This window comes from Eptesicus fuscus, chromosome 16 (assembly GCF_027574615.1).
Source record: "Eptesicus fuscus isolate TK198812 chromosome 16, DD_ASM_mEF_20220401, whole genome shotgun sequence".
NCBI classification, from domain to species: Eukaryota; Metazoa; Chordata; class Mammalia; order Chiroptera; family Vespertilionidae; genus Eptesicus; species Eptesicus fuscus.
Window position 1 is genome coordinate 41131642 of NC_072488.1, and position 17451 is coordinate 41149092.

Genomic DNA, 17451 nt, shown 5'->3' on the forward strand with positions numbered 1-17451 from the left:
TGGGAAAAAACCAAAGGGCTTTAGGAACCCGTGTCCATGGATTGAAGAGGTTGGTGCCACAGACCTAATTATAACAGGGGGAAACGCAGGCAGGACAGAGCTGAAACCATGACCGGTCTTCTGAACTTCCAAGCCTCGTGGGAAAAAAATGAGTAGCCACTGATTATCCTGATTTAGAAATTAACTTTATTACACCGCTGGGGTGGAAAAAGGCCGGAGCCAAGCGCTGACAGGGCTGGGGCAGGCTGGTCCGTGCATGCATTGCTGGAGGCACTGTAATTTGGAACAGTGTTTTTGGAATGCGATTTGCATACCATCGAGTGATTAAAATGTTCAAGCCATGTGAATTAGTAGTTCTACATGTGGGGCTTTGCCCTAAGGAAATGGTTCAAAAGAAGAAATAGCCTGTGCTCATCCACCCAAATGTCAAATAATTAATTAAACAATTAATTAGGAAAAATGCATTGTGCTATGTACATTCCAGGAACTCTGTTAGGCAAATGAATATGTTCTCTGTGTGGCAATGTTAAAATAGTCAAGCACAGGAAACCAACCTAAATTATTCAAATACCATACTGGTTTAATACGCTCTGAGATATCCATGTGACAGACTGATGTTTAATGCTATATAACACAAGCAGGTTATTCAAAATCACCTGCTTGCTGCTGTGGTTAAGAGCACATTCTCTTGCAAATACTGTCTGTATTGAATTCTGACTGTACCATGCCCTGGCCTCTGACCTTGGCCAAGTTCATCAGTGCCTCTAAGGCTCCGTATCTTTACCAGTAAGGGGGGGGCATAACAATTAATACCACTTCATAGGATTGCTGTCAAGATTAAATGAGAAAAGATATGCAAAGTGCTGAACACAATTCCTGGCACACTCCATAAAAGTGACTTGTTACTTTAAATACGTAAAAATGTGTGTCCATAGAAAAAGACTGACAGCGACTACCCCAGTTTCCAGCCCCAGGAAATATTGTGGGCGACTTGTTTCCTCTATGTTGTTTAGTATCATTTCCCTAAAACCTTTGAGGTCACAGGCAACACAGAAATTCAAGAAATAGGCAGAGCACTTTGACCTGTCAGTTCATCCAACGGGAGTCAAAATCATGGGAAGGTCCTGTTTTTCTCTCCCAGCGGTGTTTGGCCAGCGTTTGGATGAGACCGTGGCCTATGAGCAGAAGTTCGGCCCCCACCTGGTGCCCATCCTCGTGGAGAAGTGTGCGGAGTTCATCCTGGAGCATGGCCTGAGTGAAGAGGGCATCTTCCGGCTGCCTGGGCAGGACAACCTGGTGAAGCAGCTCAGAGATGCTTTCGATGCAGGGGAGAGGCCCTCCTTTGACAGGTACGCTGCCTTCACCGCACCCTTCCCTCTGCCTTAACTTGCGTCAGAGGACTTCTCTCTTCCAGCTGAGCTCTGGGACTCACACAGACACTGCCAAGAGCCCTGGCTTGCAACAGAAAGAGCCTTTGTTTTGCTCAAAGTTTAGAATGTGGGAGCCTGGGGCACAGTTAGGAGAGCATGGTGATCATTGACCTGAGAGAGAGGTGAGCTCCCCGGAGAGCCTGCTGGGCAGATACGGGGGAGGGAAGTACGGGGTAAGGGAAAAGATGGGTTCTATTCCAGGCCCAGCTTTCGCGGCAGATAAGGAATGTGGGGCTGAGTTGCCTGTACAACAGACTGGGTGTGGTGGAGAACACACCATGTCTAGATCCAAGGGCTGTGATGGTCTCCCTCAGCTTTCCCGAAGCGGCCAGAACCAGCCCTTGTTAGTGCGGGAGAGCACAGTACTATCCAGTTCTGAACTTAGTTCTGAGCCCTTCTGGAGGGAGTACATACGAACAGGTTGGCTGTCTGGTGTTTTCCCATGGATGTTGCCCAGCCCTGTTTGGGGCATATGTGGTGCAGGGTCATTTCTCCCCACCATTCCCTTCCCTCCCCACCTCCTCCAGCCTCCCAGCCGAGGTTTTCTAGTCTGCCATGCGCAGCTAGTACAACCCCCATCCTACGTTGCACGCGCTCTGCTTATTGTGCAATATTTGCCTTCGTTGCCTGCGTGCACTTGTCCTGCTGGCAAGAAAAAAGTCAGTATTCTTTCCAAATCAGCGGCCCAGAAACCAAGATTTAGCAAGTCAGGCCTGATCACTATCCAGTTTCCAAAGGTTGAAATTCTTCACAAGCTTATTGAGGACTGAGGAGCAGGGCTGATCCTGGGGAAGGGTGAATAGCTGGGTGTCATGCTGTGTGGACAGTCTCACTGCTCACCCCTCCCTCTCCTCTCACTCCAGTCCCCAGTGTTTCCATTCTGCCTCCGAAGCATCTCTAACACCCATCCGTTTCCATCCTCGCAGCCACTGTCTTAGTTTGGACCACCATAGGCCTGTCTTTGCTGCCCTTGCACATAACAGGTTAGTGTAGCAAGGGTGCTCTATTTTAACAGGAAAGCAATGGGTGGAGTTGTTATTGGAACTATATACCAGGTTATGGGCATGAAATTTAAGGACCTTTTAGCATCACCGTAAATTGATTTTCATTACCAGGCACTCGTTCAATTAAGCTTGCCACCTTTATATTCACTTTTCTTCTTATGTTTTTAATTAGCTTTGAGTTGATCAAAAGATGCAGGTGGGTTGTTGCAAAAGCAATGTGCAGCCAGCCAGCAGGCATAGCGGTGGTTTCGGGGGGTTGCCAAATACCTGCCCTAGCCTCGAGCTCCTGCCTCTATAAAATCAGCCTGGGTGGTAGAGTCAGAGTCTTTGATTCTTCTCAAATATTTGGATCTGGAAGGAGGAAAGTTATCACACATCTCCGCTGCCAGAACTGAGGAGTTCCCACAGCCAAAAATAGGAAGGGTCCTCCCAGGACTGGTTCTTTGGGCCCACATGACCCTTGTGGGTACTCATCTAGACGCCTACATTGGTCACATGTGCAGTTTCACTGTGAGTTCCCCAAATTGCCTCACTAGATGAAGGAAATCAAAGGAACTCTATTGGCAGATTCTAGTACAGGTGTGTCAGGCTCTCATTCAAGATAAAAATATGAATTTAAAAATCTCTTTGTCTAGCCTCTACTAGGCTGGCTACTGCCTGATCACAGAGCTAGTGTACTCCCAGGACCTCTTATCTCTGGGAGAAATGCACAAAGACATTCTGCTTTATAAGATCCCTTTTCAAGGGAAGGTGGGCAGAGCTATCTGGGGAGCCCTGGCTAATCTCTGCGGGACCAGGGCTTGAACTCAGAAACCACCTGGCTCCTGACTTGCTTTTAGTCTTTGATTTAAAATTTAAGGATGTTCCATTGGGTTGGAGGAACAGCAAAATCAGGAAGTATCATGCTGGAAATTTAGACTATAACAATGACGTCTGATCAGCCCTGTCCCAATGGGGCACAGACATGAAACCAAAAATTTATAGAAGTAACTATAATTTTCATTGTATTAAGTGCTAAAAAGGAAAAAGAGATGGTACTGTGAGAATTTAGAACAGGGGTTTTTGACATGGTCTGGTGGATTTAGGAAGGTCCCCAAGAAAATGACATTTAAGCTGAGACACAATAAAGAAGCATGAGGAGTTAGCCAGGCGATGCAGCCGTATCTTCCCCTGTTAAAATGAATGGGCAGCTTCCTGTGCATTTCAGTGTTCTAGGATGATTTACATAGCTAACTGTGTTCTTTGATTACAACTTTGAGGTATCTATATTGAATCTGTGGTTTATAACCCCTTTCTCTTCTAATGTTGGCTATTAAATGTTGTCTTTGTTTCTCCTGACTAAACTGTCTAGTAGTTTTTATTATTGTTTCTCTTCAAAAGTTCCTGTTTTCTTGACATATCCTCTATGCTGTTTTTCTCATTTCAAATTCTTTGTTTTCTACATTGCTTTTGTGGGTGTGTTTTGAGTGCTGGGGGCTATGCCAGGCCGGGGATGGTGCACTAGAGAATGGAACCCTGGAGGCAGGAGGCTAGATTAGGAGGCTGAGCAGTCCTGGGGGGTGGTGGGGTGGTGGGGGTACTCCTTCTGAAGAGTGGAGTGGAAGGAGGGGAGGGACTTGGAGATATTCATGTGACATTTGGATAGTAGAATTGAGGGGACTTGGGAGACTAATTGGATGTGGGGTGAGAGAGACCCCAACCGAACCGTAGACCCTGGATTCTGATTAAGACCTGGGTGGACGGCGACATTAGGAGAATGCTACTCCTGCAAGGTGTGCGCTGGTTGATTTTCTGACACTTTCTTGGGAACTTCTTGTGCATTTTGCCAAGAGGGCTTTGCCTGGGGATATTTTTAGGCAATGACTCAGCAGGGAAGTCTCTTCCTGAATCCCCACCCCCTGACTTCCTGAGGGCCGCCATGGAGCTTAGACAGCAGTCTGGTCTGTGCAGGCTGAGGTGCAGAGTTCACAGGCTGCAAAGGGGGAGCCTCCAACCACTGGCTGTCAAAAACAAGTGTTCAAAAATGTGCACGCAACGCCAAGACAGAGCTTTCTAGTCAAGTCCTGGTATTCTCGCTTCTGCTGCCTCCAAGGCCTCCCTTCTCCTCCTCCTGTCCAATCCACCCCTCCTGTCTCTCACCGGGAGGTATTCCACCCAGCAGATTCTATATTCCCAATTGCTGACCAAAGGAGACACTCAGATTATCTGAACCTCTTCCCACATCACAGCTTTCTAAATACTATCAGGGCTATCTCTTAAGAACATCAGTTTTTCTTGATATGAAATAAATAAATATTTCTTTACTAATGATCTTCCAGTATATGGTAGATTCAGATTTATTTTCTCTATGGAATAAATGCAACAGCTCTATATACCAGGAGTCAGCAGACGTTTTTAAAGGGCCACATATAAAATATTTATATGTTGTGGGCTAGATGGTCTCTGTGGCAACTACTCAACTCTGCTCTTAACTCGGCCAAAGAATATACAAAAATGAATGAGCATAGCTGTGTTCCTATAGCACTTTATTTATGGGAGCTGAAATTCAAAATTTATGTCATTTTCACATGCCATGAAATATCCTTCTCTTGAGTTATTTCTCCAACCATTAAAATATGTAAAATCCATTCTTAGCTAGCTGGCTGTACAAATATAGGCAGCAGGCCACATTTGGCTCTGGGATCATGGTGTGTCAACTCCTGCTGTTAACCAGAGAAGCTGAGCTGAAGAGCCCATGTCTCTTTCTGCTAATCAGGTGATCAAATCAATGTTGTCTCAGCTCCTGCAGCAGGCTTCCTTCCTCCCCCTCCGGGCTGATCCACATGCTTCCTGCCCCACGCTGTAACTCCTGATCACTCTACAGATCTTGACTGAAGAGTCCCTTGTGGCTCCCCAACTCTGCATTAAGTGTCCCTTTCCACATTTCCATGCGATCCCAGGTCCAGGACTTCCCTTGTCATGGTACTAACCACACAGTATTGTAATGACTTGGTAACATTTAAGTTTGCACACCTCTGTGTTTCAATGAGGTGAGGTTTCCTGTGTGTCCATTTGGTTCACTGCTGAAAGCCTAGTGCCTGACATGGTATCTTGCACTGAATAGTTTCTTTCACAACTTGTTGATTGAATGAATGATTGCATAAATATATAAATGAATCTCAGATTTAATTTAAGATTCTGAGGGATCAAATAGATCAATGGACCATGGATATAAAGCAGTTATCACATGAAAAATGAGACACTAAGTACAGAATGCTAAATTGTGAGGTGCTAAGGGACTTGGAGAAAGAAGAAGGCAATGAAGATTAAACTGTTGAAGGTTTAATGAAAAAGTAGACCTTGAACTTTCCTTTGAGGCAGTTAGGCAGAACAGATAAAGGAAAAGGTGTTGGGGGGATTATTCCATAAAAGGAATTAGCAAAAATGTTTTGGTCAATATACCTTTATCAGACTTTACTTCTCTGCAAAGCTTCCCTTCGGACCTATTGGATTCTATTCAGTGGATCACCAGGGGGAAGCTGAGGAGCCTTCTGGACTTTTGCTTTCAAAGGGTGTTGCTCATTTTCTTCCAGAGATACAGATGTGCACACAGTGGCCTCCCTATTAAAGCTCTACCTCCGAGACCTCCCAGAGCCTGTGGTTCCCTGGAGCCAGTATGAGGGATTCCTGCTCTGTGGGCAACTCATGAATGCAGATGAGGCAAAGGTTGGTATCTCATTAGAGTTAGGTGTCCTGCTTGGAAAGAAGGTGATGGTTACTGAACACTATTCTGTAGGCAGGGAACAGTGTGCCAGGGGGCCCGTACCCATTGGTGAGATACTTTGTCCAACAGGAACTTCCTTGGCAACCAGAGGCAAATGAAGCCAATCATGGTGACAGCCTTCATGGGATGTAACAACCCAATGAAGAATTGGCCCATAATCAAATACCCCAAAGTCACTTTAAAGTTAGTAAGAGAGGGAGGATGCATTTGAGAAGGGTTTCAAGCAAAATGGCCTTGTTGAGACCCACTGGGACACAAGGTCAAGCTGCCCTACTTGGAAAGCAAGTGAGAGGTCGGACTGTACTAGCTCCATGATGACCACAAGTGCCAGACATGGGCATACAAAGAATGCACGTGCCAGAGAGAGGAAGGAAGGAGCTTTTCTTGTTCCTCTCAGCTTCAGCTGCCTGTGGTGTCTGTGGCTCCCTGAGATAACTCCTCTTCTCAGAGTTCTGTGTGTGCCTTTCAATAACTTTTTATTTTTAAATAACTGTAAAGTCACAAAATGTTCCAAAAAAATAGTATGGAGAGGCTCGTTATTTTTATTTATTTATTTATATATTTTTTTGTAGTGTTACTTTTTTATTTGTTTGTTCTTCTTCCAAGAACCGGAGGCAAGGACTATCAACAACTCATACCCACAGTAATTGCTTAATGAACACTTGAGGTGTAACACTCCAATAGCACTGCCAAAGTGTTGCTTCTACACAGACACACCAATTATGTTCCAAGGTCTCATTGCTGGCAAGTGAGCAGGCTCATTTACGGGTATTAAAAATGTCTTTCCAGGCTCAGCAGGAGTTGATGAAGCAGCTCTCCACCCTTCCTCGAGACAACTACAGCCTCTTGAGCTACATCTGCAGGTAGGAGCCCCCTGGTATCAGCTACACAGTTTCTAGTCAAGGGGGTGGGGAGTGAAGGGGGGGCCTCATTATATGGTGATGCAAGGTGATCTGACTTTGGGTGATAGGCACACGGTGCAATATGCAGATCTTGTATCATAGATATCCACACCTGAAACCTATATGATCCTATTAACCAAGGTCACACCAATAAATTTAATAAGAAGAATAAGAATATAAATAAGTTCCTGGATAGAGAAGGAAAGAGTGTCTCGGTGAACTCAGAGACTCTAGTTCATATATTTGGAGGGTCAACTCTATTTACATAGCTCCGAGGTAGTTTCCTATGTTCACAAGATAATTTAAAGGACCCCTTGAAAATTTGATCGCCACACAAAATGTACATGCTTCCTCCTCAGGCTTTCCTCAGCACTGCTCAGAGTCCTGGGACATGCAGTAGAACCAAAATCTTTATAATATTTCTAGAATTATCTCCCATCATTCTGGCTTAGTGCCCCAGAGGCATAGATTCCACTTCCCCTTTCTGAGGACTTGCTATGTGTCATCTCTGTAACAGCATGCAACATGTGGATTGACCTAGACCTGCTGAGTTGAGAGCCTGGATCTCCATGCCAGACAGAGCTGAAATTTATCTTAATTTTAAAACATCATTTGTTGTAGTTTCCAGATTATAAAAAGTGATACATGCTTGATTTGGAAACCAGGAAAATGCAACATACTGTAAAGAAGAAATAAAAATTACCCACAATCTCCTTACCCAGTAAAAATTACTATAAAGACCTGAGTGTTTTTCCTTCTGGATGTTTTTGTCTCTATGATTGATTTTTACATTCATCAATATAAATTTACCGGAACAATTTTTATACCAAATTGGAATTACATATATATATGTATGTATTCTGCTTTCTTTTTTGGCTTAATGTTCCATTGTGAGCACTTTCCTATGTCATATAATAGGATTATAAATAACTTCATAATATTCCATAAGCTTTTCTCATTTGGACAGATCAGCATTTATTTGATCATTTCTCTGTGTTTCAAATTTTATGTTGCTCCAGCCTATCCATTTAAAAATGGTTTCCAGAAAAAGTAGAAATTCCTTTGTTGGCTGTTTAGTTTTTCTTTAATTGTGAATCAGAAGCGCATGCCTCAACTGTGTAGAATTATAGTAAAAATTAATTGTTAATTATTGAGCACCTGCTGAGAATTTGAGATACTTGGTGCTATAATTAGAGGATGAGAATGAGGAGGCATTGGGATTCCCATCTCTGAGATTTTCCTCTATGGAGACTTGGGCATGTTGGGTGCTGAGAGCCTGGGAGATAAGCTTACAAAGGAAGGACAAGGAGCAGTCAAATGCCCTTTTTGGTCCTTCTAGTCTCCTCTTAGACCCCTGAAACTGGATCCTGCCTTCTGTCAATGTGACTCCCCTCCCTGCTCCCAGACCAAGGCCACCACCTCAGCTGGGCAGATCCCTGCTGGTTTCTATTCTTCCTTGATCTTGAATCTTTGGGGGTGAAGCTAAACTCTTCTGTGAAGAGCAGGCTGATCCCACTCCTAAGATCAGAAGGAGAATTGGGATGCATCTCTGAGATCTCGTTGGTACCCAGAAGTGCTTTCTTCTGGCAAATTCCTATTTCTTACTCTGGGATTGCCTGTCTGTTCACAGGTTCCTACATGAAATCCAGCTGAACTGTGCTGTTAACAAGATGAGTGTGGATAATCTGGCTACTGTGATTGGTGTGAATCTTATCAGGTCAAAGGTAGAAGACCCTGCTGTGATTATGAGGGGTAAGAATGGTCCTGTAGTAAGACACATACAGAGGAACTAACAACAGTTACGACACTAGCCCTTATGTCTGTGCACTGATCTGCAATTTGCCATGGATTTTCAGCTGATTATTTTGTCTGAATTGTAAAATAGCCCTGTGAAGTAGGCAGGGCAGGAATTATGTCCATTCTCCAGATCACAGCAGTGGTTAAAGATTTACCTAAAAGTCATACAGTACATACAATAGGCTGGCACAAAAACAGTTAGCTAGTGTTTCTTAATCTTTTATTATGTTTAAATATCCTTAACCAAAGAGCGTAAACAAGTTTAATTTTATAAGCCAAGTCAGAAAAAGAGTACTTGTAAAGCTATGTTGAAACGGCTTCTGAGGCTGTGTCTTGGATCAGTGAGCAAAATTCCTGCCATAGAGTACTGATGTCTGCCATAGATTTGGGGAGGCAATATGCCTGGCACGTATTCACTGTGTGTGCAATAAAAATCGCATGTCACATTGAAGACCACATTAGGAGAGACAGATGTCTTAATTTTCTCTGCTGTTAGATTGCTGATTTCCTGACTAAAGACTGAGCCAATGGGGAGTAAACTGAAAATAACCATCTTTCACTCCAATCCACATCTTTGTTCTAGCCCATCCCTTTCACTACAGTATCCTACCCCAAGCAATTAAGAAGAGTCCCATGAGGAGCAAAATGAGGTCCTTTGGGGCGCTGTGGTTTTAGAGACACTTTTGGAGACATCCCATAGGTAGAGACCTTTGAGGACTACGCCATGGTCCAGCACCACAAATCTCTTTCTTTTCTTTCAGGGACTCCTCAAATCCAAAGAGTGATGACCATGATGATCAGAGACCATGAAGTCCTCTTCCCCAAGTCCAAGGATGTACCCCTGTCACCCCCAGCTCCCAAAAATGACCCCAAGAAACCTCCAGTGGCTCGAAGCTCTGTGGGCTGGGATGCCTCTGAGGACGTCCCAATTTCTAGGACAGACAGCTTCAGTAACACGGTAAGGTGCAGAGAGCCTTCTTCTTTCCATATGACTCTTCCTTTAATCCAGGTCATTCCATGTAAGAGCTGCTGTGGGTGGCAATTTGAGGAGTTTTTGATGATGCTGTGGCTATGGGTACAGCTGGTATAGACTCATTTGAATGCATCTCACCTTCCTTCCTTCCTTCCTTCCTTCCTTCCTTCCTTCCTTCCTTCCTTCCTTCCTTCCTTCCTTCCTTCCTTTTTTCCTTCCTTCCTTCCTTTGTTTCTTTCTTTCTTTTTATTGTCTAAAGTTTTACATGTCTCCTTTTTCCCCTTACCCCCAGCCATTCCCACCCCAGGCATCTTGAAAGCTTGGCCTCTTTCAAAGTCTAGTCTCTGATTGCATCCTGGAGGTGGAATTAGTGATGTGTGTGCCAATGACTGAGCAATGGAACTCTTCACTGAAGCACACTCCAAAGGGAAACACTTTGAAACACAGTCCAGAGAAGTTCAATGAGAAAAAAGATATACCACCTTGTAAATGTTTTAGTGAGGGTTAGTGAAAATTCTGGGTCAAAGTCTAGAGAGAACTGGTTTCCTGCTAACCCATGAAACGTGATTTCTTTCTCAGAGCATGTGATGTGTTCGTGTAATATTTCCCATTCTCTGATAAACTGTCTCAGCAATGTCAACCCCCTCATTTGTACTGAAGGCTTGGGGCTCACGTTCCCAATGTCAGAAAACTCTGTAGACTCTGAAATTTAGACTGTTTGAGGGCAACAACTTACAAAGGTCAAATATGTTTTATATATTTATAAAAAAAGTTTGTTTTTTTTAATATAAAAGAACATGTGAACTTTATATAGCGGCCTGATTCGTTATGTGTGACCAAGAAATGAATTGAAAATTTCGGGTTGACCTGGTAATGTAAGTTGCCTGTAGTACTTTTAATCTTGAGGATGATTAAGAAAGGATTGGGAGAAAAAGTAGGTAGTGGTTGGTGGTGATGTTTCTTAGGTAAAGTCTGGACACAATGCATCTTACTAACAGTCAAAAATTACATTAATATTTAGAAATGTTCATACCTTGTACAGTGGCATCATCCTAGAAGTGCTTCAGATTAGCCATTGCTATACTCATTTGACAGGTTTCTTCTATTAATGATAACAGTGTGGGCAGTTCTGGGCAGGCACTTTGCTGGGAAATGTAAACAGATCAGCTGTGGACTCCTCACTTAACTCTATTGGGCAGAATTTATCATGCACATTTTATGTCTCAGGACCTCAGTCTCAGGGAGGTTGACCAGGTGGCCCAAGGTGGCAGCACTAGAATGTTACAGAATAAGATTTTGATCTAGTTCTCACCTCAAGGCTCCAGATGAGGTTGCTGAAGCAGTTGATTAGCAGAAGAGTTTCAGCCCTTATTTTCAGATTTTACATTTACAACTCATTCTTTTTTTTTTGTCTTTCTCTTTCTTTTCCTTTCTAATTTAACTGAAAAAAAATAAAAAGGAAGAAAAAGAGCTACATTGAGAAGTCCTGATCCCTCCTCTACCTCCACCCACTCCATCCTTCCCTGCCTTTATTAGTTTTTTATTTATCTTTCCAGTGTTCCTTTATGCAAATATAAGCAGATATTAATGTAAATTGTTATTAATCTCCCTTTTACACAAAATATAACAATCTCTTTTGAGTTCTCTCTCTCCACACACACACACACACACACACACACACACTCCACTCTGTATCTTGAATTTTTCCACTTAACAATATATACTGGAGACCTTTTCATGTTAATACATAGACAGCTACCTCAGATGACCTTATGATTTTGCAAGTGTATAGTGTTCCACTCTTGTACCATAATCTACTTAACCAGCCCCTATAGATAAACAGATGGTTTTCATTCCTTTGTACTACAAGTAAGGCTGCAATGAATAACCTTGACTATGCCTCATTTTGTATGCAGGGCTATGTTTTATATTTCTGGGCTAAATTCCCAGAACTGAGATTGCTGACCCAGAAGTTACATAGATTTGTAATGTGTAATTTTGATTAAAATTATCAAATGAAGTTTGTGCCATTTTGTACTTCCACCAGTGATGTATAAAATAATCTGTTTCCCTACAGTTTCACCCGCAGAGGTGTACTGTCAGATTTGGCAAATTTGGGGTTCTTTTGTGGTGGGGGTCCTTTTGATAGGTGAGAACTGATATGTCAGTAATTTTAATTTGAGTTTTCCTATTATAAGAGAGTCCAAATAGCTTTTCTTATATGTAAAGGCCAGTTGCATTTTCCTCTGTGAGCTCTTTGTCTTGTCCTTTTCCCATTGGTTATTGGTATTTTTCTTTTCAATTGGTTATTGGTCTTTTTCTTCTCAATTTTTATGAACCTTATATATTAGGGAGAGTAGCCTGTTGTCAGTGATATGCCTTGCAAATATTTTTGCCAGTTTGTCATTTCTTATTTGATTTAGTATGTGGTGATTTCTTTGTTTCAATTTTGTTCTTTTAAGTTTGGGCGTTCATGCCATGGAGGTTGAATTTATCAAATGTTTCTTTTATGGCTTCTGGATTTTGAGTCCTAGTTAGAAAAGCCTCCTCATTCTAAAGTTATAAAAGAATCCTGGTTTAGGACTCTTTTACCTCAAACATATAATGCTTTTAATCAGTGCTTCACTTTTAGAATATGAGTTCCTTCAAGTACCATGTCCTTTCAGAAATAAAAAATGCCAGTCAGATAACCAACTAATGTGACCAATGAACAGATGGTCTTCTAATGAAGAGCTTCATAGGTGTGCTGCCCAGAGATGCTTTCTTTCAAGCCTCTATTTTTTTTTCTTGTGAACATGACACAAGTGGGAAAAACCCATGTAACTTTTATGGCCATTTTTTTTCTAGGCCAGCGACTCAGAGGCAACCAGCCCCACTGAACAACAGCCAAGTGACATGTTTTTGGAACACAGCAGCAAAACTCCCAGGGAAAAGCCAGGGGATTGGAAGCTGCAATCACGAAAAAGGACTCAGACCCTCCCTAATCGGAAATGTTTCTTAACAGCAGCTTTCCAAGGTGCCAACAGCAGCAAAATGGAGATCTTTAAAAATGAGTTCTGGTCATCTTCTTCAGAGGCGAAGGCAGGGGAGGGGCATAGGAGAACACTGTCTCAAGGTGTGCAGAACTTTTCTGATGCCCAGAGGACTTCCACCTATGATAACATCCCTACCCTGCCAGGGTCTCCTGGGAATGAAGCAGGGGCACTCTCTTCCCATGCCTGCGACTCCAAGAGAGATACTCTTTCGAGCCCAAACTCTGAAACTGGACCTGGGACAAAGAACTCTGGAGAAGAGGGACTGGAGTCTTTGCAAAGGACAGTCCAGGAGCTGCAAAAGGAAATAGAAACACAGAAACAAGCCTTTGAGGAACAGATTAAAAAGTAAGTCACATACAGGGGGGAGCCACTCAGCTTCCATCTTAAGAAGCAACAGGGATTGTTCTCATCTGCCAAAGAAGTGACATTATAAACCTTCAGTTTGGAGAATACAGTAATCTATCGCAGTTAGGCCTGATAAGAAAAAAGGGTAAAGGCAGTGATGAGTGACTAAGCTAGTGAAAACTCTGAGCTTCAAATTAAATTCATGAAAAATTATGTAGCTTAATCAACTATTTCTAAATAGCAATTCTTTAAGGATCAACATGCTTAATAAATTAAGAGGAACTTAAAACTTTTTTTCACATTAGTGTGATTTATCCATTCTGAAAATATTTATTGAGTACCTATTGTGCTCCAGGTGACATCCCAGCTATTGGGGAATAGCACTGAACAAAACAGACAAAAGTCCCTGTGCTAATAGAGCTTTCCTTCTAGTGAGAACAGACAGACAATACAAACAAGTAATGAAAAAATATGATATGCCCAATGGTAGAAAATGCCATGGAGAGAAATAAATCAGGGCAGGAGGTTGGGGTATTCCAGAAGGGGGCTCCGATGTTAAATAGGGTTGTCAAGAAGGCCTCACTGAGAAGGTGGCATTAAAGCAAAGGCCTGAAGGAGAAGAGGGAACAAGTCAGGTCTACATATGAGAGAAGAGCAGGCCAGGCAGAGAGACCAAAGGTGCAGAGGCCAGAGGAAGGAAGCAGGTCTCAGTGTTCATGCACCAGAGCAGTGGTGGGCTAGAGCAGGAGGAAGTCACTGAGAGGAGAGAGGGCAGAGAAATGGAGGCCAGAGCACAAATCAATCGATGGTAGAACTAAAAGACTCGTGTGACGCCTTGGCAGTGACCAAAGTACGGGGGCCTGATGCGGCGGGGGCCAGACATGGCGGGGATCTCCCTTTTCCGTGTCCTGCGCGGAAAGAGAGATGAACGAACCGGTTCTAAATGGAGGCGGCCAGGGATTGAGAAAATAATAGAAATAAAGAAAACAAGACGCAGAAATAGATTCATGAAGCTGGAAGCCTGGGTGGATCTTTCTGGCTGAGGCCACAGAACAGATCCAGACTGCAAAGCTGAGGCTTTATTTATAATCAGGGACAAACAAGGCAATTGACAATGTTCTTGTAAATTTCACTTGTTTTGGCAGCACTTGCTGCCCCTCTCACAGCCCACTAGCTACCCAGGAAAGATCTAGGGAGCAGTTACAGGATCAAGCTTAATTATGCTTAGAGGACTGTGCCCTTCCAAGCTGGGACTTGTTTGTGACTTTGCCAGCAGGTCAGTCCGAGGCTTAACCCTGTAACCGCTTCCTACACCAAAGCATCCTGGAGAAGACTCTCACTATACTCTAACATGGATGTCATTGACAGGGTAGGGAAAGAACTGTCTGCCATGAATGGAACAGTCCTCCTGAATGGAATGATCTGAATCCACCATCAGGGGCCTCCCATCCTTGGTGGAAGGAGAAGAAACAGTCTAGAGTGTCTAAGCTTCATGCTTCAGACACATCTTTTCATGTAACCCCCACAGCAATCTTTTGAAATAGGTAATAGCCCCACTTTACAGAAGAAATGGGGGCTCAGGAAGGACAAAAAGATTCTTGAAGGTCACACAACTAATTATTGGTAGGGCTGGGATTTGAACCTACTTCAACCAGCTCCCAAGCCCACTCAGCTCTTACCTCTCCACTGAAATCACTGGTCAAGATGTAGCATAATGTCTCATTTGAGAAGTCTCCCGAAAAAAGAGGTATAGAGAATTTGGAGAAGAAAACGAGCTTTGTAATGGGAGGACCAGAAGGAATGAGACTAATTTAATTTTAAGAAGCAACAGGAAGTGGTAGACAAGGGGCATTACATGCAGAATGGGGCAAAGCCCTTGAAGACAGAAGTCAGGCATGGGCTCACATGGGAGCTTGTCTCCATGTAAAATGATCAGGCATTTGGGGGAGCAGGGAGGCAGCACCGCTCAGAATGAAATTCTGAAGCAAATTTCCAATCACACAATCTTCCCACAAGCCTGAAATCTCCTCTTTTGGCTGACAAATAGCATATGTATTCTCATTCCTGAGAGTTCATTCAGCATAGCCAGGCAGGGGGCCACCTGGGACGAGATTAGGATTTTGGCCACTAATAGTGAAAAGCCTCTGAATTCAGGAATCCAATAGATTCTTCACCTGGAGCAGGATTCAGAAATGAGGGTGGCATTGCCAAGACTGCTGCTCCAAAGGGGAGTTCCCTGTACTTCTCCAAATCTTGATTCCTAGGAGGCCTTACTAAGAGAAGGCGCTGGTCCATACTCACCATTGAAGCAGGATGAGAAGGCTCTTAAGTGTACAAAGGTGTTGGGAATGGAATCTGTGGAACATGGATGGGGCTTCAGTAGTCAATCAATATTTCTGTTGAGCAGGACTATGCAAGGCGCTGGGAGGAGGGGGTATTGAAATAAATATAATTAGATGTAGTCCCTTCTTTTAAAGACTATTATCAGGTGGAAGATATAAAACATAAAATGAGATGAACAACAAATACAAGAGATGTCATAAGATGGTGTTAAATGACAAAACAGGCTCAGACATGCTGTGGGAATTCAGTTTCCTAGGAAATACTCACGTGGAGGTTGGGACGTAAATAAGTGGTACAGGTTGGGTATGGGTCTTGTGATGTGGAAAGGAAAATGGACAGAGGAGGGTGTGAGAAGGGGGAGTCTAGACGTAATACGGGAGTCTAGACGTAATACTCAATTCTTTCATTCATTTCTTTCCTTCCTTGTAGCCTTGAGAAGGAAAATTATGACGTCTGGGCTAAGGTGGTGAGGCTCAATGAAGAACTGGAGAAGGAAAAGAAGAAGTCTGCAGCCTTGGAGATCAGCCTCCGCAATGTGGAGCGCTCCCGGGAGGATGTTGAGAGGAGGAACAAAACCTTGGAAGAAGAAGTCAAGGAATTTGTCAAATCGATGAAGGAGCCTAAGGCTGATGCATGAGAATCCCCAGAGTACAGGGGAAGCAGCCCACAGAGGCCCAACACTGCTCCCTTTTTCCTTGCTATGTGACAGCTGGGAAGCAAAATTACTCCCTAAGAAGAGAGGACATTTGGGAAGAAAACATCACATTTTCCAGTAAATAAATCAGTGGAATTTGCAGGAAGATAAGGTTGAGCAGGGACATATATAGACATCCATGACTGCCTGTGGCTGTATTCAAAAGGATTGCATTATTCCACTGTGGTCTCAGGCTGAGTGATTTGGAACTTTCTATGGCTCGATGGCTATGTCCGATGGAGACATTTGGGCCAGTCCACAACTCAGGACCCAGGGAACAAGCTGTCCCCAATTGAAGCTGGACTGAGGCTTAGTTCTTTGTTGTCTAGGTGTGGAACAACTCATCTAGTCACATGGCCGAGGGCATCTCTGAGACAGAAAGGCTGAAATTGACCTTCAGCTTCTGAGTGCTCATCATGGTTTTGAGGGGCTGCCCTTGCTAAAGCCAGAGCCCCATTCTAACACTCCCCAATGACGCACCATCTCCAGGAGCTGGAAACTCAAAATTATTAGTAGACTAAGAGAAAATGAACAATAAACTGTATTTATGAAAGCAACATAGATGAGAAAATTATATTCAAGTATAGCAAAACAATAAATAAATAAAAGCAGGGCTATTGATTCATACACCTTTGTGAGAGTTAGTAAAAGGCCCTCTTCCCTGGGGCAGAGGCACCGATCCACCAGCACAGGGCTTGGTGAGTGGGACACAGACTGGATTCCAGTCCTTACTTGCCTTTCAGTGGCCACAATTGCACAGGCGGACACGCTCTGATGTGACTTCCTTTGAGGATGGTTGGGAGTTTAGATAGTGACAGTCATAATAATATATTTTTTTTCTGTTTCACCAAAATACAAGTGATTTCACCCTTTAAAAAAGGGACATGAGGCCCTAGACCTTTCTAGACAGCTGATTTTTCCTTTAAGCCAACCTGGCGGAGGCCTCTGGTGCGGTCCCAGGCCTTGCCAGGTTGGATGGAGGAGTCTTTAATGGTTTTCTAGTGAGGTGGCCTCCAAGTTATTTTGACCATGTACCCCATTAGTAGAAAACATTTGAGCATTCACCACCCCAATATAGGAATATTTATTTATTTATAAATTATATACATGTCACTATGTCATATATATTATAAAACATAAACAGAAATTGGGTAATCAGATAAAA

At 43.3% G+C, this 17451-nt stretch overlaps 1 protein-coding gene across 1 annotated transcript in view; it reads left to right on the forward strand.

Annotated features, from left to right (window-relative positions):
- The window catches only part of ARHGAP25 (Rho GTPase activating protein 25), a 77622-nt gene extending 60385 nt beyond the window's left edge, over positions 1–17237 (forward strand). Inside the window, exons 5-11 of the mRNA XM_008147512.3 lie at positions 1142–1349; positions 6007–6139; positions 6987–7060; positions 8730–8851; positions 9658–9854; positions 12717–13249; positions 16022–17237. Coding sequence (XP_008145734.2) covers positions 1142–1349; positions 6007–6139; positions 6987–7060; positions 8730–8851; positions 9658–9854; positions 12717–13249; positions 16022–16229 — 1475 coding nt within the window. The 3' untranslated portion in view covers positions 16230–17237. The remainder of the gene's footprint in view (positions 1–1141; positions 1350–6006; positions 6140–6986; positions 7061–8729; positions 8852–9657; positions 9855–12716; positions 13250–16021) is intronic.
- The last annotated feature ends 214 nt before the right edge of the window (positions 17238–17451 follow it).